At 47.9% G+C, this 26,464-nt stretch overlaps 1 protein-coding gene across 1 annotated transcript in view; it reads left to right on the top strand.

Moving 5' to 3' along the window:
• The window catches only part of MYO10 (myosin X), a gene marked incomplete at both ends in the record, with an annotated part of 122,293 nt that overhangs the window by 43,014 nt on the left and 52,815 nt on the right, over positions 1–26,464 (top strand). The window contains 2 exons of the mRNA XM_080709559.1: positions 22,029–22,114; positions 22,248–22,362. Of these exons, the coding sequence (XP_080565685.1) occupies positions 22,029–22,114; positions 22,248–22,362 (201 nt within the window). The remainder of the gene's footprint in view (positions 1–22,028; positions 22,115–22,247; positions 22,363–26,464) is intronic.

Here is a 26,464-nt window from a genome sequence, read left to right as displayed (position 1 = left end):
GGGTTTAGTTCTGTGAGATAAAAAGGTTTCATTAGGTTCATTAAATAAGACGGCTACAAATTATATCCAAGAAGAAGGCTGCTCTCCCCAGATGGGATTTCTGTAAAGGCTTGCGCCTTCTGTTGTCTCTACCAGGGCTTTTGGTCTGATTTGGAACAAATCTTGGGCGCCTTCTTACTCCTCCCCCCCACTCCTTTCCTCCCTCCCTCCCCTCTGGCTTATTCTGAAGTATCCTGCAACCTTTTTTTTTTTTTTTTTTCTGGCAATAGGAATTGAATCAAGGGCATTCTACCTCCAAGCTACACGCCCAGCCCCAATTTATTATGTTTATTTTTTATTTTTTATTTTGGCAATGGGTCTCACTAGGTTCATAAGAACTTCACTAAATTGCTGAGGCTGCCCTCAAACCTGCAATCCTCCTGAGTCAGCCTTCCAAGTACTGGGATAACAGGTAGGCGCCAGCACAATTGGCTGTAGACATTTTTATTTGGAGCTGGGGATGAAACTTGGAGCCTGTACTTGGCCACTGAGCCGGGCCCCTGGCCCTCCAGCACTTTGTGTGTATGTGTGGAGTTGGGGAGATACTGGAGATTGAGTCCAGGGGGCATTCTACCTCTAAGCTACACCTCTAGCCCTATTTTACTTTTATTTTGAAACAGTCTTACTAGGTTGATTAGAGTCTCACTACTTGGGGAGGCTGCCTGTGTGATCCACGATCCTCCTGTCTCAGCCTCCCAAGTACTGGGATTTCAAGCATGCCACACCACACCCAACCCTACAGAACTTTTTTTTTTTTTTTTTTTGCAGTACTGGGGATAGAACCCAGGAGCATTCTACCCTCGAGCTACTCCCCCAGCCCTAATTTTTATTCTTTATTTTGAAACAGGGTCTCACTGAGTTGCAAAGGGCCTCATTAAGTAGGAGCTGAGGCTGTCCTCGAACAGCGATCCTCCTGTCTCAGCCTCCCAAATGCGGGGATCACCAGCATGCGTCACCACGCCCAACTGTAAGACACATTTTAATTGACTGTTGAGATTCCTTTTTCTAAATATTTTAAATTAGTAGTCAATAAGTTGGTGAGGCTGGCCTGGCTCAAACCTGCGATCCTCCTGTCTCAGCCTCCCAAGTGCTGGGATTACAGGCATGCACCACTACGCCCGGCTCTCGACCTTAATTTGAGTACAGGCTTCCTAAAACTTGCCCATCCAGCTTGTCTGAACACTGGACTCCATCTGACCATTATAACCATGGCTGGAAACCCAGGTCGCTGCATTCCGTCTTTGATTCTGACTCCTCCGCCTGTGTTTGAACTTGGCCCCTGCCCTGTAATATCCATCTGGGTTTGGCGAGATGTACCTGCACAGTGCTGCCTCTGCTCCGTACTGACTTGCCCTCAGGATATTTCCAGTTTCCATGGTGTTAATCACTACAGGGTTTTAAACTATACATCAGCCTTGCAGCATCTCCATGAACCTCGGTCCTCCGGTCTCAGCCTCCCAAGTACCAGGCTTCCAGGCCTGCGCCACTACACTCTGCTCTCCTTTTGTTAGGACAGAAACTTTCCCAGGACCTCTTGGTAGGTTTGCCCCACATCTCTCTGGCCCTGGCGTCTCTCTCTGGTTCTAGGGCCAGGAGTGGGTCCCCTGGCTGAGCCGGGCTCCACAGGAAGCTGGGCTAGTGAATGTCTGGCAGAGGTGAATGAGTCTTGTGGCTGGCGTCATCGGGTGATCTCATCCCCAAAACAGCCGCCCTGAACACAGTCAGCCTTCCTTAACCAGGCACAGCTGACGGGCTCCGATAGGAAATCGTTGTGCAGGAAGCGTGCCGGGATGAGACGGAAACACAGAAGGGGGAAACCACGCAGATCTTGTCTTGTGTACAAACTAGAGAATTGTTAGCAGCAGTGTGATATCGGATTTATTTATTTATTTATTTATTTATTTATTTATTTATTTATTTTGCCGCACTAGGGATGAAACGAACCCAGAGGCATTCTACCTCTAAGCTATACCCACAGCCCTATTTTTTATCCTTTATTTTGAAACAGGGTCTCACTAAGTTGCAGAGGACCTCACTAAGTAGCTGAGGCTGGCTGTGAACCCCGATCCTCCTGTCTCAGCCTCCCGAATGTTGGGATTAAAAGCATATGTCACCACGCCCAGCGATTTCAGATTTTATGAACAGACATTTTTACACTTAAGATGGTTTTGAGGAGAAAGTTAAATAAATACACTTTTCAGCCAGGCATGTTAGTGCACGCTTATTCCGGTACTTGGGAGGCTGAAACAGGAGGATTGCAGGTTTATGGCCAGCCCTAGCAACTTAGTGAAACCTTGCTTTAAGATATAATAGAAAAAAAGTCAGGTGTGGTGGCTCACTCCTGTAATCCCAGCATTTGGGAGGCTGAGACAGGAGGATCATGGTTTGAGGACAGCCTCAGCTAGTAAGGCCCTTTGCAAACTCAGTGAGATCCTGTTTCAAAATTTAAAAAAAAAAAAAAAATAGGGCTGGGTGTGTAGCTCAGAGGTATAAGGCCCCTGGGTTCCATCCCTAGTAACACACACACACACACACACACACACACACACACAAAATAAATAAATATATATATATGAGCTGGTGGTATAGCTCAAAGGTAGAGTGCCACTAGGTTCAATCCATAGAACCACAAAAACAAAAAATTTAAACAAGTAAATAAATATGTTTTTCTTATTCATGGCACGTGATTTGTAGATCTATGGACACACTAGTAGGAAGAGATGCCTTAAAGGCTTTACTCAAAATTGATAACAGTACATTCTAGAACAGCACTCCTCCAAATATATGTGGCGCTGGACCAGTCTTTTGGTTTTTTTATTCCCTAATTTTTGTGGGTGGATGGATTTGAAAAATAATACCGTTTAAGTGACTTAGCTATATCCAGCTGTTTTTTGTTTTGTTTTGTTTTTGTGGTACTGGGGGTGGAATCCAGGGGCTTTTCTACCTCCAGGCTACACTCCCAGACCTATTTTTATACTTTATTTGGAAACAGGGTCTCACTGAGTTGCTGAGAGCCTCACTAAGTAGCTGAGGCTGGCTTCGAACCTGTGCGATCCTCCGGTCTCAGCCTCCCAAGCGCTGGGATTACAAGACTGCGCCACCGCGCCCGGCTCCAGCTGTTCTTAATGGTGCTAAGTACTTAGTCTCGTCTTCAGTGTTGGCATTGCCACGGACCGGGCCCTGGAGCTCACTAGTCCTTTAGACAAGACAAGCCTCTCTACTTGTACCAGTATCTCCATGGGCCTTGCTAGGGCTCTTTGAGATTTAATTAAGATAATGAATGCCCTGGTCCCTAGCAACCCACACCTTTACATTCAGGATTGGAAAGCAAGGCCAGCCCCCATGTAGCCAGCCCGGGACCCCCTTCTGCTGGGCACCCTGCCTTTTCTCTTCCCACACAGGCAGCAGGAGCCTGCACCACTGGAACGCCCCGGTTCCTTGTCCCCAGAGGGCTGGTGTGCAGGCATGGAGCCTGGGGTGCACAGAGGAGCCGGGCTGGGGAGCGGCGTCTGTCTCCCCAGCTTTGGGAGAGGAGAGCAGGAAGTTCTGAGCGAACACAGGGCAGCAGGTGCAGGGGTCGTTAAAGGCAGGAAGCCGGAAGGGTGTAAGAAAGGAAGAAAGACGCCCGCCAGGGAGGAGGGCAGCTCCTCTTCTTGTAACTCAAAAGAAGCTTTTGGCCACATGTTCAGGACGTGTGACTTCCAGGCCATTTCTGGGTTTTGGAAACAAGGGTGTGACGGGACATGGTGGTAGCTGAGATTCGAAGTGATCGACTGTCCCGGGGCACCGTGATGGAGAAGGGGCCGGCGCTGCACGTTGCGAAGCCGGGAGGCCCGGCCTGACCGAGCACTGACTTGCCAGTTTGGGGGGACAAAAGGATCGCATGTAGGTACCCCCATTTGGGCCTGTTCATCGTACCTTATCACACTGTTCGCAGATGGCACTTGACCACAGGAACTGAAGATGCTAGGTTCGATGGCTGGTGTGTCTGTTTGTTGTGATGCTGGGGATAGAGCCCGGGGGCATTAAACCGCGGAGCCACACCCAGCCCTTTTTATTTTTCATTTCAAAACTGTCTCCCTAGGTTGGTGAGAGTCTCGCAACTGCTGAGGCTGGTCTTGAACCTGCGATCCTCCTGTCTTAGCCTCCCAAGGACTGGGATTATAGGCGTGCCCTACCAATGGCTTGTTTAAGAAACTCAGAATTAGAAACTCCATGCCCTAGAAATCTTTTGAGGTGTCTTTGGGAATTAAATATAAATTTGCTAGAAAAGGTAACATTAATATATATCGTTTGAGGACCATCATCTCTTATCTCTTTTCTTTCTTTCTTCTACCTCTGAGCTACACCACCAGCCCTAAATCTCTTTCTTTCTTTCTTTCTCTCTTTATTTTGTTTTCTTTCTTTCTCCCTCTCTTTCTTTCTTTCTTTCTTTCTTTCTTTCTTTCTTTCTTAGTACTAGGGATGGAACCCAGGGGCATTCTACCTCCGAGCTACACCCCCAGCTCTATTTTTTATTCTTTATTTTGAATCAGGGTGTAACTGAGTTGCAGAGGGCCTCACTACATAGCTGAGGCTGTCTGCGAACTGTGACCCTCGGGTCTCAGCCTCCCGAATGCTGGGATTACAAGTGTGTACCACCACGCCCAGCTAAGCCTCGCATTTCTGTTACTTTTCAAGTCTTTATGGAGAAGCTCTTTGAGCCACACTGTCCAGTAGACATGTAATGTGAGCATCGTCGATATTAGAAATTTTCCAGTTGTGATATTTAAAAGTGTAAATAATTTCATAAAAAAATGAGCATATTTGTTTATTATTTATTTATTTTGTAGTGCTGGGGATTGAACCATGGGCCTTCTACCTCCAGGCTACACCTCCAGACCTATTTTAATTTTTATTTGGAAACAGAGTCTTGCTAAGTTGCTGAGACCCTCACTAGGTTGCTGAAGCTGGCTTTGAACTTTCAGTCCTCCTGTCTCAGCCTCTCAGGTACTGGGATTAAAAGTATGTGCCACCACACTTGGCAAAAAAATGGGGATTTTTGTTTGTTTGTTGTTTGTTTTTGTTTTTGTGGTACTGAGAACTAAATCCAAGGACATTTTACCTCTGGGTACGCCCCCAGCCGTATTTTTTTTTTCCTTTTATTTTGAAACGGGTCTCTCTAGGTTGATGAAAGTCTTACTACTGACTGAGGCTGTCCTTGACTCTGTGATCCTCCTGTCTCAGCCTCTCAAGTACTGAGATTACAGGTATGTGCCATCAAGCCCAGTTAAAATATGATTTTTAAGCCGGACATGGTGGCGCATGCTTGTAATCCCTGCGCTTGGGAAGCAGAGACAAGAGGATCCCGCAGGTTCGAAGCCAGCCGCGCTGGTTTAAGAGACCCGGTTTCCAAATTTAGAAAAGTATAAAAATAGGTCTGGGAGTATAACCTGGAGGTAGAGGGGTTTCCAGAAATCCCAGTACCATAAATATATAGTTTAGAGCCGGGTGTGGTGTAATCCCAGCATTCAGGAGGCTGAGACCAGAGGACTGTGGTTTGTGGACAACCTCAGCTACTTAGTGAGGCCCTTCATAACTTAGTGAGACCCTGTTTCAAAATAAAGAATAAAAAATTGGGCAGTGGGTGTACCTTGGGGGTCTTGGTTTCCATCCCCAGACCTGCAAAGAAATAAAAATAAATAAAAATGAGTTTTAATAGATTTAGCCCAGGATATCCAAAATGTCCTTTCAACATACGATAGGTCTCATACCGATACACTTTCTTTACATTACTATTTTCATACTCAGTTTTTGAAGCCTGGTGTTGAATTAACTTTAGAACATGATTCAGATTGCACTTAATACCCTCTTTGCCTGGCTTCACCTCACCTCTTCTCTTCTCTTCCTTTCCTATCTTTTTCTGCTGGCGCCAAGAACACATCCAAAGCCTCTTGCGTCCTGAACGCAGGCTTTACCACCGAGCTACACCCCGGCTCTTGCTTTTTTTTTTCCCAATTGGTTCTGGGGATTGAACCCAGGGGAATTCTATGTCTCAGCTATATTCTCGGCCCTAAATTATTACATATATATTTTTGGGGGGCGGAGGGCACTGGGGATTAAACGCAGAGGCATTCTACCCCAGCCATACACACGCACGTGCGCACACACACACACACACACACACACACACACACTACAGAGGGCCTCATATTCCTGAGGCTGGTGTGAACCGGTGATCTCCTGTCTCAGCCTCCCAAGTACTGAGATTAAAGGCATGTGCCACCATGCCAGGTTTATTTTCTTTTGCTTTTGTAATAGAGTCTCAATGTTCTGTAATTGGCAAGAAGAGAAATATTTTAGGATTTGCCCAAATAGTTCATAGACAATGCATGGCTGCGTTCCCATAAAACTTTATTTACAAGAACAGGTGGCCGGCCGGATGCGGCTCTCGGGCTACCCGTGGCCCACTCCTGCCTGAGCTACGTGGATTATCCCAGTTGGGCTTTAAAAATCCTCAGAAGTCGATTGCTATTTTGGTCTGCTACCAAGATAGCTATTGTGATGGATTTCATTCAGAAATAAGTCAGGAAATGTGACCAGGAAATAAACTCTATTGTTAAATAATGAATACCCTGGAACTGCAGGGACTCCCTTCCCCCTCCCCGTGGGCTGGGCAGGAAGAGGTGTCCCTAAGGCGCTCCGTGTTCACTGAGATGTCCCTCTGCCTGGATTTGCATCCTGACTCTTTTCAGGCGTGTACTCTGTGACCCCTAGAGAAGCTAATTAACCTCTCCGTGCACCTGTAAAGTGGGAATGACAATAGTACCTGCCACCCAGAGTGGCTGAGATTGAAGTCAACATGGCACCTGGCGCCCAGCCCTCAGTCCAGCCTTTGATTGGCTACGTCGCCAACGCTGCGGCCGAGGATGCTGCTACTGCACTTGGGTTTCCCACCCCTACCCCGCCGATTCATCAGCACAGACCAGTCCATGCGGGCGGGCGCGGGCAGCCCTCCTCAGACGATCATGGCGGTCACCCCGAGGTATCGCTTGGTATGGACTTCTCCATGAAGTACCACCGCGCTCTGGGAGAGCTTGGGCAGGGTCTGTGGGCTTCTCATATAAAAAACCTGGGTGTGCCGGGCGTGGTGGCGCACGCTTGTAATCCCCGTGCTTGGGAGGCGGAGACAGGAGGATCGCGCAGGTTCGAAGCCAGCGGCGCTGGCGTAAGAGACCCTGTTTCAAAAATATAAAATAGGTCTGGGAGTGTAGCCCAGAGGAAGAAGGGCTTCCAGGAACCCCAGTACCACCAAAAAAAAAAAAAAAAAAAAAAAAAAAAACCGGGGTGAGCCGGGCTTGGTGGCGCATGCCTATCACCCCAGTCCTTGGGAGGCTGAGACAGGAGGCTCATAGGTTTCGGCCAGCCTTAACAACCTAGTGAGACCCTGTTTCAAAATAAAAAAAAATAAAAACAAAACTGGCTGGGGTGTACCTTAGAAGAAGAATGGCTCCATTACCCCCCCCCAAAGCTTTCCAAGCTTTACTTATTCTTTCTTTTTCTTTTTCTTTTTTTTTTTTTTTTTTTTGCAGTACTGGGAATGAAACCCAGGGACATTCTACTTCTGAGTGACACCCCCAGCCCTATTTTTTATTCTTTATCTTGAAACAGGGTCTCACTGAGTTGCAGAGGGCCTAAGTACCTGAGGCTGTCTGCAAACCGCAATCCTCCTGTCTCAGCCTCCCAAACACTGGGATTACAAGTGTACGCCACCATGCCGGGCTCTAGATTTATTGATGATAGTTGTATAAACATACTTTCTGAACAGCAAAGGACATTTTCATTTCTTCTAATTTAGTAAATTCAGAAACTTGTAAAATGCAGCTTCCCACTAAAAGAATATATACTCAAAAAAGGAGTGTGACGAATGTGTCTAATGGATATCCCAAATCACAAGACATGAAAATATGAAAACAGTCATCTCTTTAGGCTCCAGATGGGGCGGGTCAGATACACCAGCAACGATTTTATTGAGGAGGGTACATTTGAGAATTAAAACTCCATCAGCGGGGCATGATGGCGCATACCTGTGATCCCAGTACTTAGGAGGCCGAGACCGGAGGATCACAGGTTCCAGTTCAGCCTCAGCAAAAGCTCTGTCAGGCTTAACAGCTGGAGTAAGAAAGACATTTCTGGGGGAGAGAGAGGCCACATCTGGCTAAGGCGGAGACAGGAAATGAGTATTTTAGTCGAGAAACAACTAGAATGGCCTATAATTGGACTATAATGTCGGGCTTGTGTTTGGGAGTGGAAAGGTAGATCAGAGCCGTACTTTGGGGACCTCGGGTGCCTGTATCTTCAATTGGCTGGTGCTTGGAGCACGTGATCAGGGCGTGCGGTCCCGCGGCAGGGCAGGACGGGGGCAGATTTCATATGCACGCCTGCGTGGTATCTGCACACATGTTTTTCTTGTTCCACTCAGCAGGTGAGGTGTGTGGGGCTCTGGTGAGCAGGGCAGCCCCAGCTGTAAGAGTTCTGGGTCCTCTGGCTTAGGTGGTAACTGTTAGGCTGGGCTAGGTGTGGCTTCAAGGCTGCCGTGGTGAGTGAGAAATTCCCCTGCTCTGTAATCGCTCCCAGGACTGACAGACAGGCTCTTCTTTGGCCAATCCTGGAACCCCCGAGCTTCCTGTTCTTACCTGGGCGGTGGGGAAAATGTCTCTGCCTCTTCTCAAAGCGTAGAAAGTGGCAACGGCTGTGTAACATGTTTAACAGCCCGGACTGAGGTGACCACCGTAGGAACCAAGGACCCTTGTCGCCTGCTTAATTAGCTTTTGTTTCCTGCCTACTCAAGGTCAGGGAAATGATATTGCTGCTTTAGTAACCCGGGCTTTGGGACAGTGTTCAAAGCCCCGATAAAACTTCTTATCCGATAATATTCATCCGCTCCTGCCTCTTGTGAGTTTGATGTAGCAAGGAAAGCAGATAAAGACTGAGGTGCCCTGCAGGCTCCCTGAGGGGCTGGAGGCAGGTGGGAGGGCCCAAGACTCCCTCATTCCCCCAGCACCTGCAGGGCCGCTTTGTTCATGTACGTTGACTTGTGGAAAGTTCTCTCCAAATTTTCATCTCCTGCAAGTTGAAGAGGGGTTATCAAAAGGTAAGCGTTGATTGCTTGTGTTTAAAGTTGGATAGAGTTAATGGCATATAAATACACCTAACCCTAACGTAAGCCGGGCGTGGTGGCGCACGCTTGTAATCCCCGCGCGTGGGAGGCAGAGACAGGAGGATCGCGCAGGTTCGAAGCCAGCCGACCCTGTTTACAAATAAAAATGTAAAAGTAGGTCTGGGAGTGTAGCCCGGAGGTAAAAGGGCTTCCAGGAACCCGAGTACCACCAAATAAATAAATAAATAAATAAATAAATAAATAAATAAATATACACCTAATGTAGTACATCTTCTACGTAAGATTAGCAGCAATATCTCCCCCATATTTATGTAACTAAAACAATCATGTAATAGTTCTCTTTTTGTTTGTTTGCTTGTTTTTTGGTACTGGGGATGGAACCCAGGGGCATTCTACTTAGAGCTACCTCTCCAGCCCTATTTTTTATTCTTTATTTTGAAACAGGGTCTCACTGAGTTGCAAAGGGCCTCACTAAGTTGCTGAGGCTGTCTGCGAACCGCGATCCTCCTGTCTCAGCCTCCCAAATGCTGGGATGACAAGCTTGTACCACCATGCCTGGCTTATGTGATAGTTCACTTAACTCAACGATCAACATTTTTATATTCATGAGGATGCTGGGAATCAACCCTCATGATACGGCCTTGGTAATGAGTCCCTCCGTTGGAGACCTCATGTGTATGTAAATAAAATTTAAAGTGCTTCATGTAAAGTAGGTCAGGATTCTTTAAAAAATATAATGAGTGGAAGCAGAACATTTTATTTGGTTGTAGACTGTTAAGCCACTCATTGAAAAACAGTAGACCAGTGTTGGGGGAAGGTTTAGATCTTACAAGGTAACAAAGTTTAAGAAATATATGTTAAGTCAGCTGCTAAGTTAGGGCAGTCAGACAACTGTCCTGGGATGCTGTGGTCTTTCTTCGCCATCTTCTGTAGGCATTTGTGTGTTCCGAAGCACCCAGGTGGCCAGGGCAGGGTTCTCTGGCACTTGGCATTCTGAGCTGGTGCCATCCGGGAGCCTGCTGTGTCAAGGCAGGGGCCGGCTCTGCCCAGATACAGCCCGTACGCTTGCTTCTGGGGTTACTCTGCAGAGGCTTTTAATAAACAGTTGATTCAAGTAACTAATGTTGAGTCAGGTGCTCAGACACACACCTGTAGTCCCGGTACTTGGGAGGCTGAGGCAGGAGGATTGCAGGTTCAAGGACAGCCTCAGTAGTTTCATGAGATGCTCAGCAGCTTAGTGAGACCACTTTTGTGGGGTGGGGGGTCTGGGGATGGAACCCAGGGGCATTAGACCTCCAAGCTACACCCCAGCCCTATTTTGTATTCTCTATTTTGAAACAGGGTCTCACTGAGTTGCAGAGGGCCTCACTAAGTAGCTTAGGCTGTCTGCGAATCCGATTCTCCTGTCTCAGCCTCCCAAATGCTGGGATTACAAGTGTGCGCCACCACGCCTGGTGAGACCTCGTTTTAAATTTTAAAAAAGGGGGTGTTGGGGTGTAGCTTTGAGGTAGAATGTCCCTGAGTTACATTCCCAGTACCAACTAAATAAATAAATAAATAAGCGGGAGAAGGGTGTAAGTCGGTGGTAGAGCACCTGTGAATTCAGTCCCTGGTACTCCCCCCAACACACAATAATAATGATAATAACAACAACAATAAAAATAATAATAGTTTACTTTTGCATAAACTCCAGGACATGGTGATCATAACGAAAAAGAAACAGTCTCATTTTAGAAATAAACTATAATCTGTTAGAAGCTCCCTTGACAATTTTAGTTGTGTTTGGTATTTGTTATTGAGGCAAAAGCAGTCATCATTTTATTTTATTTACTTTTTTCTTTTGCAGTACTAGGGATGGAGCCTAGGGACATTCTGCCTCCAAGCTATACCCCCAGAACTATTTTTTATTCTTGGTTTTGAAACAAGGTCTCTCTAAGTTGCAGAAGGCCTCACTAAGTAGCTGAAGTTGTCTAGGAACCTGGATCCTCCTGGCACAGCCTCTCAAGTGCAAGGATTACAATCTTGCACCACCACACCTGGCTGCAATCAGGTGTGTGTGTGTGTATGTGTGTGTGTGTGTGTGTGTGTGTGTGTGTGTGGTGTTACTGAGGATGGAATTTGGGGGCCTTCTACCTTCAGTCGATACCTGAGGCCCAATTTTATTTGGAAGCGGGTCTTGCTAAATGGCTGAGACCCTCACTAAGTTGCTGGCCTAGAACCTGTGATTCTTCTGTCCCAGCCTCCCAAGTACTAGAATTACAGGCGTGTGCCACCACACGCAGCAGAGGCGGTCATGATTATTAATAGTATTATTATTTGGGGTACTAGGGATCAAACCCATGAAATATTTTACCTCCGGGCTACAACCCACCCCTTTTTAACTCTTTGCATTTTGAAATAGGGTCTCGCTAAATTGCCCATATTGGCTTCAAACTTGTGACCCTCCTGTCTCAGCCTCCCAAGCACTGAGGTACAATAGTGCACCCCCTCGCCCAGCAGAAGCAGCCGCTATTGAATGCTGTGTGTGGGTGCGTTTGCAAGGTGCAGTTTTACACATTCTGAGCCGCCCCTCTGTCTACTCTTGGCAGCCCGTGTGGACTCTTGCCCTGAGCAGTTTCCCAGAGACACCCGGAGGTGCCAGGGAGGCCACACCACCCCTGGCCACAGGGCCCGGATTCCCTGGTTATCTGAAGCTGAAGTGCAGGCCAGAGCGCCCTGGTCTGTCAGGCCCTGACCTGTGCTTGTTTATGTGACTGGAGTTGGACTGGCTTGGAGTTCGGCTCTTTGATGTTCCAGGTTTCCGTATTGTAGCGCTTCCTGTATTCCGATGTGTGACTGAATTCACAACGTGGTGAGCCACCTTCCTGGCCATGTTGCTGGAATTACAGGCGTGCGCCACCACACACAGGCCCTTAAAATTGTGGCCTTTTAGCCGGGCGTGGTGGCGCACGCTTGTAATCCCAGCGTTTGGGAGGCTGAGACAGGAGGATCGAGGTTCGAGGACAGCCTCAGCTACTTAGTGAGGCCCTTTGCAACTCAGTGAGACCAGGTTTCAAAATAAAGGATAAAAATTAGGGCTGGGAGTGTAGCTTGGAGGTAGAATGTCCCTGGGTTCCATCTCCAGCATCACCTGTCTAACATTTGTGGGCTTTTGTGTATGTGAATGTGTGTGTGTGTGTGTGTGTGTGTGTGTGTGTGTTACTGGGGATTGAACTCAGGGGCATTCCACCTCCAAGCTACACCTCCAGCCCTATTTCATTTTTAATTTCCAAACAGGATCTCACTAAGTTGCAGAGGGCCTCATGAGGTTGCCGAGGCTGGCGGCAAACATGCAATCTTCCTGTCTCAGCCTCCCAAGTATTGGGATTACGGGCGTGGGCTTTTGTTTTGTAGAGATGGATCCTTGCTAGTTGGCCAGGCTGGTGGCAAGCTCCCAGGCTCAAGCAGACCTCCTGAGGATCTGGGGCTACTCATACTTGTGACTGTGCTCTGCAAAAAATGGTGATTATTAAGCCGGGCGTGGTGGTGCACGCTTGTAATCCCAGCATTTGGGAGGCTGGGACCAGAGGATCGTGGTTAGCGGACAGCCTCAGCTACTTAGTGAGGCCCCTCCACAACTCAGTGAGACCCTGTTTCCAGATAAAGAATAAAAAATAGGGCTGGGGTGTAGCTCGGAGGTTAAATGCCCCTGGGTTCCATCCCCAGACCTGCAAAAAAAAAAAAAAGGTGATTATTAAATCTTGTGTTAGGCCAAGTCAGAACCTGGCAGATTGGTCTTTAAGACTCCTCTTAGTGCTAAATCTTCAAGAATGTATGTGTTTCCTGAAAATGGATGCAACAGAGAACAAACAAACAAAAACCAACAACCTACTCTGTATTGTATTGGTTTTTTTTTTCTTTTTTTTTTTTGGGGGGGGGGTTGGTCCTGGGGATTGAAACCATAGCTCCACGCACAGTGGGCAAGCACTCTACCTCTCTCCCCAACCCTCTTTATTTTTTATTTTCAATCACAGTCTTGCTGAGTTGCCCAGGCTAGCCTAGAACTTTATTTATTTATTTTTTTTGGTGGCACTAGGGGTGGAACCCAGGGGCTTTCTACCTCTGGGCTATACTCCCAGACCTATTTCATATTTTATTTGGAGGGTTTCCAAATTTTATATTTTATTTGGAAACAGGGTCTCACTAGGTTGCTGAGAGCCTCACTAAGTAGCTGAGGCTGGCTTCGAACCGGTGCGATCCTCCTGTCTCAGCCTCGAAAGTGCGGGGATTACAAGTGTGCGCCACCACGCCCGGCTAGCCTGAAACTTTATATCCTCCTGCCTCAAAGAGGACCCTAGGCAGGAGGATCAACCTCCTCGTTGCTAGAATGATGGGCATGCATCACCGGTCCAGGTTCAAAGTACATTTTTAAAAAGTGTCCAAACTGGATGAGGTAGAATGTGCCTGTAATCCCAGTACTTGGGAGACTGGGATGGGAGGATCCTAGGTTTCAGGCCTGTCTCAGCAACTTACCGAGACCCTGAGCAATTTAGTGAGACCCTATCTCAAAATTTTAAAAAGTGGAGCTGGGGGCATAGCTCGGAGGTAGGTAGAATACCTATAGTTCAACCCCCAGCATCCTCCCCAAAAGTGGCCGCAGAGGAATGTTAAGTGATGTTATGTAACAATGGGTGATAGCAGTGGGGAATTAGAATGGGCTTCCTGCCAGCCCTGCCTCGGTATTTAGCATGCCCTTCCCTCAAAGTGCCCTGAAAAGCTCTGGGTATCGTCCTCTTGGGATACTCCTCGGTGGGTAGGGAGATGGTTTCTTGCACGGTGGTAGTCAATCAGTGTGCCCGTGACTCTTACCCATAGAGAGTGGCTCTGCCCTGCCTGCAGCCTGGACTCACTCTTACCCGCCTCCTCTGCCCGGGCTCTACCAAGCGAATCTGAGTTGGCTTTGTGAGATTCTCAAATGCTGAAACATATATATATATATATATATATATATATATATATATATTTATTTATTTATTTTGCAGTACCCAGGGACATTGTACGTCTAAGCTACACCCCCAGCCCTATTTTTTATACTATATTTTGAAGAAGGGTCTCACTGTGTTGCAAAGGGCCTCGTTAAGTAGCTGAGGCTGTCCGCGAACCCGCGATCCTCCTGTCTCAGCCTCTCGAATGCTGGGATTACAAGGTGTGTCACCACGCCAGCTTTGTGAGATTCTAATATCTGCAGGGCTACAGAGAACAGACCTATTTGTCTTCTCTACTAAGCACTGCTTGACTCTGCCTTCGGCAGGCAGGTGGCGGGCTTCTCACCATCCTTACGCAGTATTTATGAAATTATGGCAGGCCAGGTCAGTTGGAGGGCAATCGGATGCACAAACACCAGTAGTTCTGCTTTTTCCTCTGGAAAGCATTTTCCCTGGCCTTGGGTCCCTGGTCCTTTTATTTAAATTTGAAGCTGCAGGAGGTCAGGTTTGCCCATAGTTGAGTGTTATGGGGAGTTTAGTGTGCTTCCGTTACCAATCATTTGTTTTTCTCTAGGCATTCTGCATTCTTACTACTTGAGATCATAGAAAAAGAAGTTTCCATTGGTTTTTTGGTTTGATTAAATTACCTGAAGTACATACTGACCTCACTATATCTCATTTCTCCAGGATGCAAACTCTTCCTGACATCGACCCTCTTCCTGTCTATTTTAAACATCTCCGTGTCATTTAGCCTTGTGTACTCCCCCCCCCCCCCCCCCAGTATTGAGGATTGAACCCAGGGGCTTTCTACCTCTGAGCTACACCCTAATTTTTTTCTTTATCTTGAAACAGGGTCTCACTAAATTGCGAGGGCCTCACTAAGTAGCTGAGGCTGGCTGCGAACCTGCGATCCTCCTGTCTCAGCCTCCCAAATACTGGGATTACAAGTGTGCGCCATCTCTTGTAGCTTTGAATTTTTTAATGTTTATTACTTTGTAACTGGGGATGGAACCTTTGAGCTACATCTCCAACTTTATTTCATTTTTATTTCAAAATAGTGTCTGAGCCAGGTGTGGCAGTGCACATTTGTAACCCTAGAACTTGGGAGGCTGAGACAGGAGGATGGATCATAGTTTCTGGCCAGCCTCAGCAACTTACTGAGGCCCTCCACAACTTAGTGAGACCTTGTTAAAAAAAAAAAAAAAATGAAGGCTAGTGGAGCAACTGAGAGTCAGTATGCCCTGGGTTCTAGTTCCTGTATAAGAAAGAACGAGGGGGAGGGAGGCCGGGAGGCCATTAAGGTCACTAAGTTACTGAGACTGGCCTTGAAATTTGATTCTTCAGGTTCTGCCTCCCAAGTACCGGTTTACAAGTGTACACTATCACACCTGTTTTATACTTTTTTACTTTTACTTTTTTTTTTTTTGCAGTACTGGGGATGGAACCCAGAGCATTCTAACTCTGAGCTACACCCCTAGCCCCCCTTTTATATTCTTTATTTTGAAACAGTCTCACTGAGTTGCAAAGGGCTCATTGAGTAAGTAGCTGAGGCTGGCCATGAACCTCGACCCTCCTGTCTCAGCCTCCCGAATGCTGATTTTCGTTTTTTTTGGGTGTGTGTGTGTGTGTATGTGTGTGTGTATATGTATGTGTTGCTGAAGATGGAACCCAGGGGCTTTCTACCTCTAGGCTACACCTCCAGACCTATTTTTATATTATATTTGGAAACAGGGTCTCACTAGGTTGCCGAGAGCCTCACTAAGTAGCTGAGGCTGGCTTCGAACCTGTGCGATCCTCCTGTCTCAGCCTCGCAAGCGCGGGGATTACAAGCGTGCGCCTGGCTTACTTCAACCACGCCTGGCTTACTTCAACATTTTTAAAAATAGAATTCATACCATGTGATTGATTTAAAATGTGCAGTTCAGTGGCGTGTGTGTGTGTGTGTGTGTGTGTGTGTGTGTGTGTGTGTGTGTTGGTGGCTTTTTTTTTTTTTAGGTACTGGGGATGTAGCTCAGGGGTATTCTACCTCCTAGCTACACCCCCAGCCCTATTTTTTATTTTTTTATTTTGAAACAGGGCCTCACTGAGTAGCTGAGGCTGTCCGCGAACCCGGATCATCTGGCCTCAGCCTCCCAAATGCTGGGATTTACAGGCATGCGCCACCATGCCCGGCCAGTTCAGCGGCTTTTTAAATATATCTCATTAATCACATAACAAGCCGCCTCTTCCCCCTTCAGCCCTTTGTGTCCTCAGCGTCTTCATGGCTTTACTCAACCAATGGTGGGTTGAAAATACTTAGAAAAAAATTGCATGTGTACCTAACATGTGCAGGTTTTTTTCTTGGCCTTTTTCCTTAAACAGTTCAGTACCACAACTGTTTATGTAATGTTTTCAGTGTCGACGGTATAAGTAATATAGAGATGATGTAAGGTATATGGAGGGCCGGGTGAGAGGCCAACAGATAGACTAGAGGGCCGTCTCCGCGTCTGTTTTGTCCATTAATGAGTTGATTGTCATTGGGCTGTTTCCCCCTAAGTGGCCCCAGGGCCGCCCCTCGCTGCCTCCCTGGTCCTTTCTCCATCTTTCTTTGTCTTCTATGCAGGACCTCCATTCTGTACCTCATTTTACATTTTATTTTTTTGCGGTACTGGGGATGAGACTCAGGGGCACTGGACCTCTGAACTACACCCCCAGACCTATTTTTTATTCTTTATTTTGAAACAGAGTCTCTTTAAGTGGCAGAAGGCCTCACTAATTGCTGAGGCTGTCCGCAAACTGCTCTCCTCCTGTCTCAGCCGCCCAAGTACTAGGATTACTAATGTGTACCACCATGCCCGGCCTGCTTTTTTGTTTTTTTTTTATATAAAATGAGATTGCTACACACATTTTTTTTTTGTACTAGAGATCAAACATTCTGCCTCTGAGCTACACCCCAGCCTTTTTTTTTTTTTTTCACTATTGAGGATGGAACCCAGGGGTATTTTACCTCTGGGCTACACCCCCAGCCCAATTTTTTATTTTTTGTTTTGAAACAGGTTCTCACTGGGTTGCAAAGGGCCTCACTAAGTAGCTGAGGCTGTTGGGGAACCTTGATCCTCCTGTCTCAGCCTCCCGAATGCTGGGATGACAAGCATGCGCCACCACGCCTGGCAACCCTAGCCATTTTTATCTAACTTATTTATTTATTTATTTATTTATTTATTTATTTATTTATGGGTCTGGGGATGGAACCCAGGGTCATCCAACCTCCAAGCTACACCCCCTGCCCTATTTTTTTTTTTCTTTATTTTGAAACCGGGTTTCACTGAGTTGCAGAGGGCCTCACTAAGTAGCTGAGGCTGTGTGCGAACTGCGATTCTCAGGTCTCAGCCTCCCGAATGTTGGGGTTACAAGCGTGCACCACCACGCCCGGCCTAACTTTTTATTTTGAAACAGGGTCTCGCTAAGTTGCTGAGGGTCTAGTCAAATTGTTGAGGCTGGCTGTGAACCTATGATCCTTTTGTCTCAGCCTCCCAAGTGGTGGGGTCCCCTGCATGACCACTGCACTGACTTACACATAGCTTTATATTTTAGTGGTACTGGGGGTGGAACCCAGGGGCTTTTCTACCTCCAAGCTATACTCCCAGACCTATTTTATACTTTATTTGGAAACAGGGTCTCGCTAAGTTGCTGAGAGCTTCACTAAGTGAGTGGCTTCAAACCTGTGCGATCCTCCTGTCTCCGCCTCCCAAGCGCGGGGATTACAAGGGTGCTCACACGTAACTTTTTAAGCTCCCTTTTCTCAGTGAGACTTTATGGAAGGCCCCAGAGTCAACTGGTGTGTCTTTCATTTGTTCTCGCTTGTTAATGGCTGCTGATATTTCCTGTTGAGCATGGTATCAAGGTAGACCCCGCCCTCCCTCTGCTGATGGTCTGTTTTCCAGCGTGGTAGCTGTGCACCTGGGGTCCTTCTGCAGCCGAGGTCTGGTTCGTCCAAGTCTAGGGGCTCCTCTTAAACACAGTGATCATCCAGTTTGAACCCTTGCCACCTGTGTACCCTACACACGCGCACCCTCACACACACACACACACACACACACACACACACACACACACACACACACACTCTCACTCCTTTTTCACCTCTTGTTTGCACTTTTCCTCTGCCTGGTCCCCAGCCTTGCGGATTTTGTGCTCCCAAGCCCTCTGCTTTCCTTTCTCCTTTGTTCCCCAGGAACTTAATTTGTACTCTTAATCTGGAGTCATACTGGGCCTTCTGCTGCGTAAATGTGTGTAAATGGTGCTCCGCGGACCTGGCCCCCTCCTAAACCTCAGGGTCCCGAGAAACAAAAGAAACAGTCCAGCCCCCCACCTGCGTGTGTCTCTTCGCGGCCCATCTTAGGCTTAATAACTGCACCCAGTGGACCTGGCCCGGGACCCTCACTGCCTGGGGTTAGAGCTGTGCTTCCAGAACCCAACACAGGCCCCATCCGGGGGTCACTGTGGCCCCGCAGCGGGCAGCCTTTGTGGGGGCGGCCCGGGCCCTGGAGAGCCAGCGAGCGGGCAGGACGGGAGTGCCGAGCGATTCAGCAAAGCAGAATGCCTTCCAGGGGCTCCTCGTCCAGCCTCCAGCTGTGACATCTTTGAAAGTTAAATTCACCAGAAAAGGAAGTTGCCGGGGAGGGAGAAGCACCAATGGGAAGCCAGGCGCGCCCCCTCGTGATCCCGGGTGGGTTGCCCGGGGCGACCATCGGCCTCTCGATCCCCCCCCATCCCCGGGTTAAATTACTGGGAAGAGGCCGAAGTACAATGGCGGTGGGCGTCGGGGGCGGTGGCGGCCGCTCCCTGCGGCTCGGGCCCCCTCCCCAGCTGTACCGAATCCAGCTGCCACACCACACTAATTAGCCCGGGAGTGGAGGGGTTGTCATGGCGACCGGGCACTTTTTAAAGCCCGGGATGGGGTGCATTATTGTTCCGTGTCTTCGGCTGTGGGGAAAGGTCAGCGTGGCTGTCGTTTTCCGCTCGAGTCTTGGCCCCAGAGCCTGAGCGGAGTGGGATGTCCCCCAGAGAGCCGGGGAGATGGTGAGTGCGGCAGGGATCTTGGGGTGGGGGGAGGCCTGCCCCTCACAACTTGGAATGTTTTGATAACTCAGGAGTCAGCTTTGTTGGGGAAAGCCAGGGGAAAGTAGACGTGGGGGCAGCAGAAGCTGGGAGAGCCCTTCCTTCGTCTCCAGCTTCAGACGATTAACTATTAAATGTGGGCTTCTCTGATGGTCTGAAATTAACAAAATTGCATAGGTCTGCGGCTTTATTGGGCTTTGTAAAGGTGCTCTGCTGACTGTTCTTGGGGCTCGCTGCTGGCCAGGTTGTATTCTCAACTTAAATAGGACAGAGGCATCGCCAGCTATAACTTCAGTGACGTGCACACGCGGTTTTTAAACGAGATACGGTTGAAGATCTGCCAAGGGCAAATTTGTTTTCATATTTGCAGGCTTTTCTTAACTTTTCTCGGGATAAAGAATGTAGACAAAAAGCCAGAGAGCCGCGCTTCTGTGGCTGTTTGCCCCAATTTTTTGGCTGCACTTGGTCAGGCTACTGCTAAGTAAACACAACTTGACCACAGTGTTTGTGGAAGAGATTTTTGAGCAAAGTCAGTCCACTAGAGAGCATGAGTGCTGTTGCAACCAAGGCTGTCAGGGGCTGGGCCTGGTGGTACATACCTATAATCCCAGTACTTGGGAGGCTGAGACAGGAGGATTGCAAGTTTGAGGCCAGCCTCAGCAACTTAGACCCTGTCTCAAAATAAAAAATAGGACTGGAGGTATAGCCCCGGAGTTTGTCTCCAGCACAGAGAGAGAGAGAGAGAGAGAGAGAGAGAGAGAGAGAGAGAGATTTCCAGAGCATTTTTTAACTTTATTTATTTATTTATTTATTTATTTTGCTAGTTTTGGAAGTATGCAGAATAATTTGGCTTTAAACGTAATTTCGTGTTTGTGACTGACTACATTTGTTTAGGGCCGCAGATTAAGAGTTTTTTGTGCTTCTTAACAATTACATCCTATGGTTCTGAGTTTTAGTCCTGTTATTTACGGTTGTGTGAAATTTAAAAATGCAAGTTAATTAAAGGGAATGGCTGGCTCGATCAGAAAAAGGAGTTGCCATCCAAAAATCTGTCAGTGGGAAATGACCCACTTTTTTTTTTTTTTTTTTTTGCTTTACCCTTAAGGAAAAAAAAAAAAAACACACAAAAACTATTGTCCTGGAAGCAATTTCATTTGTTTGGCAACTGAGCAGATAAAACATTTCAAACATTAACACTTGACTTCTGGTCTTTAGTTTGCGTGCTTTTAGGCTCACTTTATGTACTTGTAACTCTCAATATATGGGCATTTGACTAGAAATTGTGCAAATTTGAATTTTTTTTGTCTCTTTCATTCACTGGCTATTATTTCTGCCCTCCTCTTCCCCAAACCTCCATCTGCGTGTGTGTGTGTGTGTGTGTGTCCCTTACTGACTACTGTATTCTGTACCATAAAATGCCCCTAAATTGAAGATTAAAATAGCTGGATGTGGCGGCACATGCCTCTAATCCTGGAACTTGAGAGGCTAAGACAGAAGGATCACAGGTTCAAAGCCAGCCTCGGCAACTTAATAAAATAGGGGCTGGGGTGTAGCTAAGAGGTAGAGCGCCCCTGGTTTCAGCCCCTACTAGCACACATACGTAAATTAAACCAGGTGAATGTGGTGGCGCATGCCTGTACTCTTAATATTGGGAGGCTGAGACAGGAGGATCACAGCTTCAAGGCCAGCCTCAGATACTTAGAGAACCCTGTTTCAAAAAGAAACAGGCTAGCCGGGCGTGGTGGCGCACGCTTGTCATCCCAGCATTGGGGAGGCTGAGACCTGAGGATCGCGGTTCGCGGCCAGCCTCAGCTACTTAGTGAGGCCCTTCAACACTCAGTGAGACCCTGTTTCAAAATAAAGAATAAAAAATTGGGCAGGGGGTGTAGCTCGGAGGTCAGATGCCTCTGGGGTCCAGCCCCAGACCTACCAAAAAAAAAAAAAAAAAAAAAAAAGAAAGAAACAGGCTAGGGGTATATCTAAAGGTAGAATGCTCCTGGGTTCAATCTCCAGTACCATTAAAAAAAGTGATATTTATGACTCCTTTTATCAGTCCCCAAAATGAGCAAATGAGTGATACCCCACTGAGGGGAGGGAGTATCCGGTATGAAATATAGATAGCTAAAACCACACAGATTCCTTGTTGCATTTTTTCTGTTTATTTACTTAAAGTATATTTGGGGAAGGGGTATTTTTTTCTCCTGAAAAGGGGGCGGTATGCCAAATAATTTTGGGTACCTCTGAAGATGTCTTTGGAGAAAGATTTTAAAAATGGTGCATCTATGACATTTGAACGTGGATATCTGTACGAAATTATTGCTGCCTTTCAAAATACGGTCATGGTACTGTAGTTACATTAACATACACTAAAATATTTACAAACAATAATTTGTTTGTAATTCGGTACTTGGGAGGCTGAGACAGGAGGATCCCAGGTTGAAAGCCACTGTGGGCTAACTTAATAATAAATACAAACTTATAAAAAGAGCTGGGGGGGTACTCAGTTCCAGAGCCCGCCTGGATTCCGTCCCCAGTCGCACAGGTGCACACGGCAGGAGGGAGCGTGTGGGCTCATGGGTAGGAGCGGGCTGGGTCCTGGTAGCTCCAGTGATGGGTCCGCAGGGGTTCACTTCTCAGCCCACATTCTTGCTTTTTTGTTCAGGATTGTTCCGGTTGTGTGCACACACTCACGCGGGGCGCTGGCGAGGCCGGCCGGCTGCGCACGGTCCCCTCATTTAATCCCACCCCTCCTCTCGCTCACTTAGATGCCGGACCAGTTTGACCAGGCCGTGGTGCTGAACCAGCTGAGATACTCCGGGATGCTGGAGACGGTGAGGATTCGCAAAGCCGGGTATGCGGTCCGCAGGCCCTTCCAGGACTTCTACAAAAGGCAAGCGAGAGCTGGACGGGTCCTGCACCTTTGCGAGGGCGTGGGAGAAGCAAGCGCCGGGTCAGCGGTGACTCTGTGCGTCTGTGCCTGGCAGGTATAAAGTGCTGATGCGGAACCTGGCTGTGCCCGAGGACGTCCGGGGGAAGTGCACGGCGCTGCTGCAGCTCTATGACACCTCCAACAGCGAGTGGCAGCTGGGCAAGACCAAGGTGGGTGGCGGAGCCAGCCGATGGTCCCGGAGCAGCGTGGGGTGCCCGCCGGGTGCAGCGTTCCAGACTCTGCTGCCGACCCCTTGGTTTTTAGTGTTGGGCAGGTGTCCTCCCTGCTGTACGCATGCTAATCTTTACTCTTCATTTTTTTTTGTTTTTTTTTTTTTTGGTGGTACTGGGGATGGAATCCAGAGAGGCTTTCTACCTCCGGGCTATACTCCCAGACCTATTTTATTACTTTATTTGGAAACAGGGTCTCACTAAGTTGCCGAGAGCCTCCCTAAGTAGCTGAGGCTGGCTTCGAACCCGTGCGGTCCTCCTGTCTCAGCCTCCCAAGCGCGGGGATTTCAAGCCTGCGCCACCACGCCCGGTAACCTTTCCTCTTCCAAACGCCGTTTTATGTGAAGGCCTCGACTTGTCAGGAACAGCGTTTCCTTAGGGGACACGTCGGAAACATCTCATCCTAATCTGTTCACCTGCGTGTGCGGGCGGTCAGCACGCGTTGGCCGCTCCGTGTTGTGATGTATCCGGTGGCCCCTGACATCTCAGAAGAGGAAGCCCCAGACCTTCCTAATTCAACCTCTGAGCTATACCCCAGCCCTATTTTGTATTCTTAATTTTGAAACAAGGTCTCACCGAGTTGCAAAGGGCCCCAATAAATAGCTGAGGCTGTCTGCAAACCGCAATCCTTCGGTCTCAACCTCTCAAATGCTGGGATTACAAGCGTGCACCACCACGCCCAGTTCCTAACTTTCTCTAGTTTGAATGCTGGACCTTATCCCTGCCGCCCCTGTGGCTTGTTGTACGGGAGGCCAGCAGGCAGTTTGAAATCCCATAGATTGCCAAAAGCTCAGTCCAGAAAGTGCAAAGTAAAATCTGCTCTGGAACAGCTACTCCGCTGGCCGGAGGCCGGAGACTCTGGGTTCTGGAAGGCAGCTAAGCAGCGAGCCGCCTAGCCGGACATCAGAAATTAGCCATAAAGTCTTAGGACCTTTCCTTTTGTTGCGGGAGCTGCCAACTCTCATTTCGATTCCCACACTTGTCCCCAACCCTCCCATGCCGGATCACAGGGAAAAGACACAAATGTGACCCACGCACAAAACACAGGCAGGCAGGCTTAGCCCGTGAGTGTGCGTGCGTTTGCCAAAGGGCTGGTTCTAGGGCCTGACCCTCCTTCCCTACACTTGGCAAAGCAACATCCGAGGAGTGTTTTTAAGTTTCCACCCTTACTGACTTCTGTGGGTTTTTTTTTTTTTGTTGTTGTTGTTGTTGTTGTTTTTGAGGCCTTGAGGATGAAATCAGTGACATTCTACCTCTGAGCTATACCCCCACCCCTATTTTATTTTTATTTGTAAACAGGATTCTGCTAGGTCGGTAAGAGTCTCATTACCTGCTGAGGCTGTCCTCAAACCTACGATCCTCCTGTCTTAGCATCCCAAGTACTGGGATTACAAGTATGAGCCACCATGCCCGGCTCATACTGAGATACTTTTTTGTGTGTGTATGGTATTGGGGATGGAACCCAGGGGCCTTCTACCTCCAGGCTACACTCCTGACCTATTTTATACTTTATTTGGAAACGGGGTCTCATTAAGTTGCTGAGAGCCTCAATAAGTAGCTGAGGCTGTGGCTTCAAACCTGCGCGATCCTCCTGTCTCAGCCTCCCAAGTACTGGGATTACAAGCATGTACCACCATGCCTGGCTCATACTGAGATTTTTTAAGACCGGATCTTGCTACATTGCCTAAGCTGGTCTCAAACTCCTGGACTCAAATGACCCTCCTGCCGAAGTCACACACCACCACACCCTACAGAGTGTGTTGTTTTTAATCTAGGGTTTTATTTTTTAAAGAGAAAGGCAAAAGCTGGGCATGGTACCATGTGCTTATAATTCCAGTACTTAGGAGGCTGAGATAGGAGAATCACAGGTTGGAAGCCAGCCTCAGCAACTTAGTGAGGCTCTCTGCAACTTAGCAAGACCTTATTTCTAAATAAAAAATAAAATAGGTCTGGGGGATAGCCCCTGGCTTCCATCCCCAGTTCTACCCAAAATAATAATGATGATGATGATGATGATGATGATAATAATAATAATAATAATAATAATAATAATAGAAAGAAAGGTAAAGGAAGGGAAGATAAGAAAGAGGGAAGTGCACCGGCGTGGTGACGCACTCTTGTAATCTCAGCATTTTGGAGGCTGAGATGGGAGGATCATGGTTCGCAGCCAGCCTCAGCTACAGTGAGGCCTCTGCAAGTCAGTGAGACCTTGTTTCAAAATAAAGAATTAAAAATAGGGTTGGAGTATAGCTTGGAGGCAGAATGCCCCTGGGTTCCATCCCCAGTACCACAAAGAAAGAAAAAGAAAGAAAGAAAGAAAGAAAGAAAGAAAGAAAGAAAGAAAGAAAGACAGACAGACAGACAGACAGACAGACATGCGAGTCTGTGGTTTGACCAGTGTGAGATCAACATTAAGTTTCTAGGTATCAGTTCATGGTAGCCAGCAAGGCGGGTCCAGCTGGTGAAGGGTTTTAGAAAGCACGGCAGAGGGCAGCGGTGGCCCGCACAGGCGTCACATCGGCTAGCTCTTACTGCAAAATCTGGGACTCTAACAGCACATGAGGATCTCATAGGATGTCAGGGTCAGTGCTGAGGTGCAGCTTAGCTGGGTCCCCTAATCAGTTCTCCCAAGCCTGCAGTATCTGCATCTTGGAGATTTAGGGTGCTCTTCCAGCCCACTTGTCTCTTGGCAGGATGCTGTCCCTCTTGTTTTAAAACCACGGTTCCGCCGGGCTTGGTGACGCACGCTTGTAATCCCAGCCTTTGGGAGGCTGAGAAAGGAGGATCACGGGTTTGTGGCCAGCCTCAGCTACTTAGTGAGGCCCTCTGCAACTCAGTGAGACCCTGTTTCAAAATAGGGAATAAAGCCGGGCGTATTGGCGCACGCTTGTAATCCCGGCGCTTGGGAGGCGGAGACAGGAGGATCGCGCTGGTTCGAAGCCAGCCTCGCTGGCTTAAGAGACCCTGTTTCCAAATAAAAAAGTATAAAATAGGTCTGGGAGTGTAGCCCGGAGGTAGAAGGGCTCCCAGGAACCCCAGTACCACCAAAAAACAAAACAAAAAAAAAAAATAGAGAATAAAAAATAGGGCTGGGGGTGTAGCTCAGAGGTAGAATGCCCCTGGGTTCAAGCCCCAGCACCACACACACACGAAGAAAAATAAAACTGAGGTCCCTGTTACCTTGTCGTCAGCCAGACCCTGCGAGCAGATCTGAGGCCCCTGAAGTTCTTGCTGCCCAGCCCCTCACAGTATAACAGCTCACTCCTCAAGGCCAGGAGAATGGCTTGCTCCAGTCTGCTAAGACGCAGTCTTCCCTGAAGTCATACAATCTCTAAGTGCCTTCCCATCACCTTTGCCATATTCTAGGGCTACAGAGGCGTCACAATTCCCCCACACTCAGGAGGACCAGACAAGGTCACCTTGGGGGTGACCAGGGGGGTGTGCCTTCACAGATTAGTAGGTCTCTGCCAGGACTCATACTCTCCACCCCTTCCTTAGCCAACTCGCCCATCAAGTCTTGACACACATAGATTTTGGCAGTGATTTTTATTTATTTATTTATTTTGCAGTGCTGGGGATGGAACCCAGGGGCATTCTACACCCCCAGCCCTATTTTTTTTTTTTTTCTTTTTTTTCTTTTTGGTGGTACTGGGGTTCCTGGAAGCCCTTCTACCTCCGGGCTACACTCCCAGACCTATTTTTTATACTTTTTTAATTTGGAAACAGGGTCTCCTAAGCCAGCGCGCGTGGCTGGCTTCGAACCTGAGCGATCCTCCTGTCTCTGCCTCCCAAGCGCAGGGATTACAAGCGTGCGCCACCACGCCCGGCCTATTTTTTCTTTTGAAACAGGGTCTCACTGGGTGGCAAAGGGCCTCACTAAATAGCTGAGGCTGTCTGCGAACCGCGATCCTCCTGTCTCATCCTCCCGAATGCTGCAATTATAAGCGTGGGCCACCATGCCGCGCTTGTCATCAAAAAAATTTTTTTACAGCAATCTTTTTTTGGCCTCCTTAATGGTACCCAAAACTGGGTTCAGCCACCT

The sequence above is a fragment of the Muscardinus avellanarius genome (assembly GCF_963383645.1).
Source record: "Muscardinus avellanarius genome assembly, chromosome: 1".
Taxonomy (NCBI): Eukaryota; Metazoa; Chordata; class Mammalia; order Rodentia; family Gliridae; genus Muscardinus; species Muscardinus avellanarius.
Note: the sequence above shows the minus strand (reverse complement) of the source record. Positions and strands in the feature narration are given on the sequence as shown.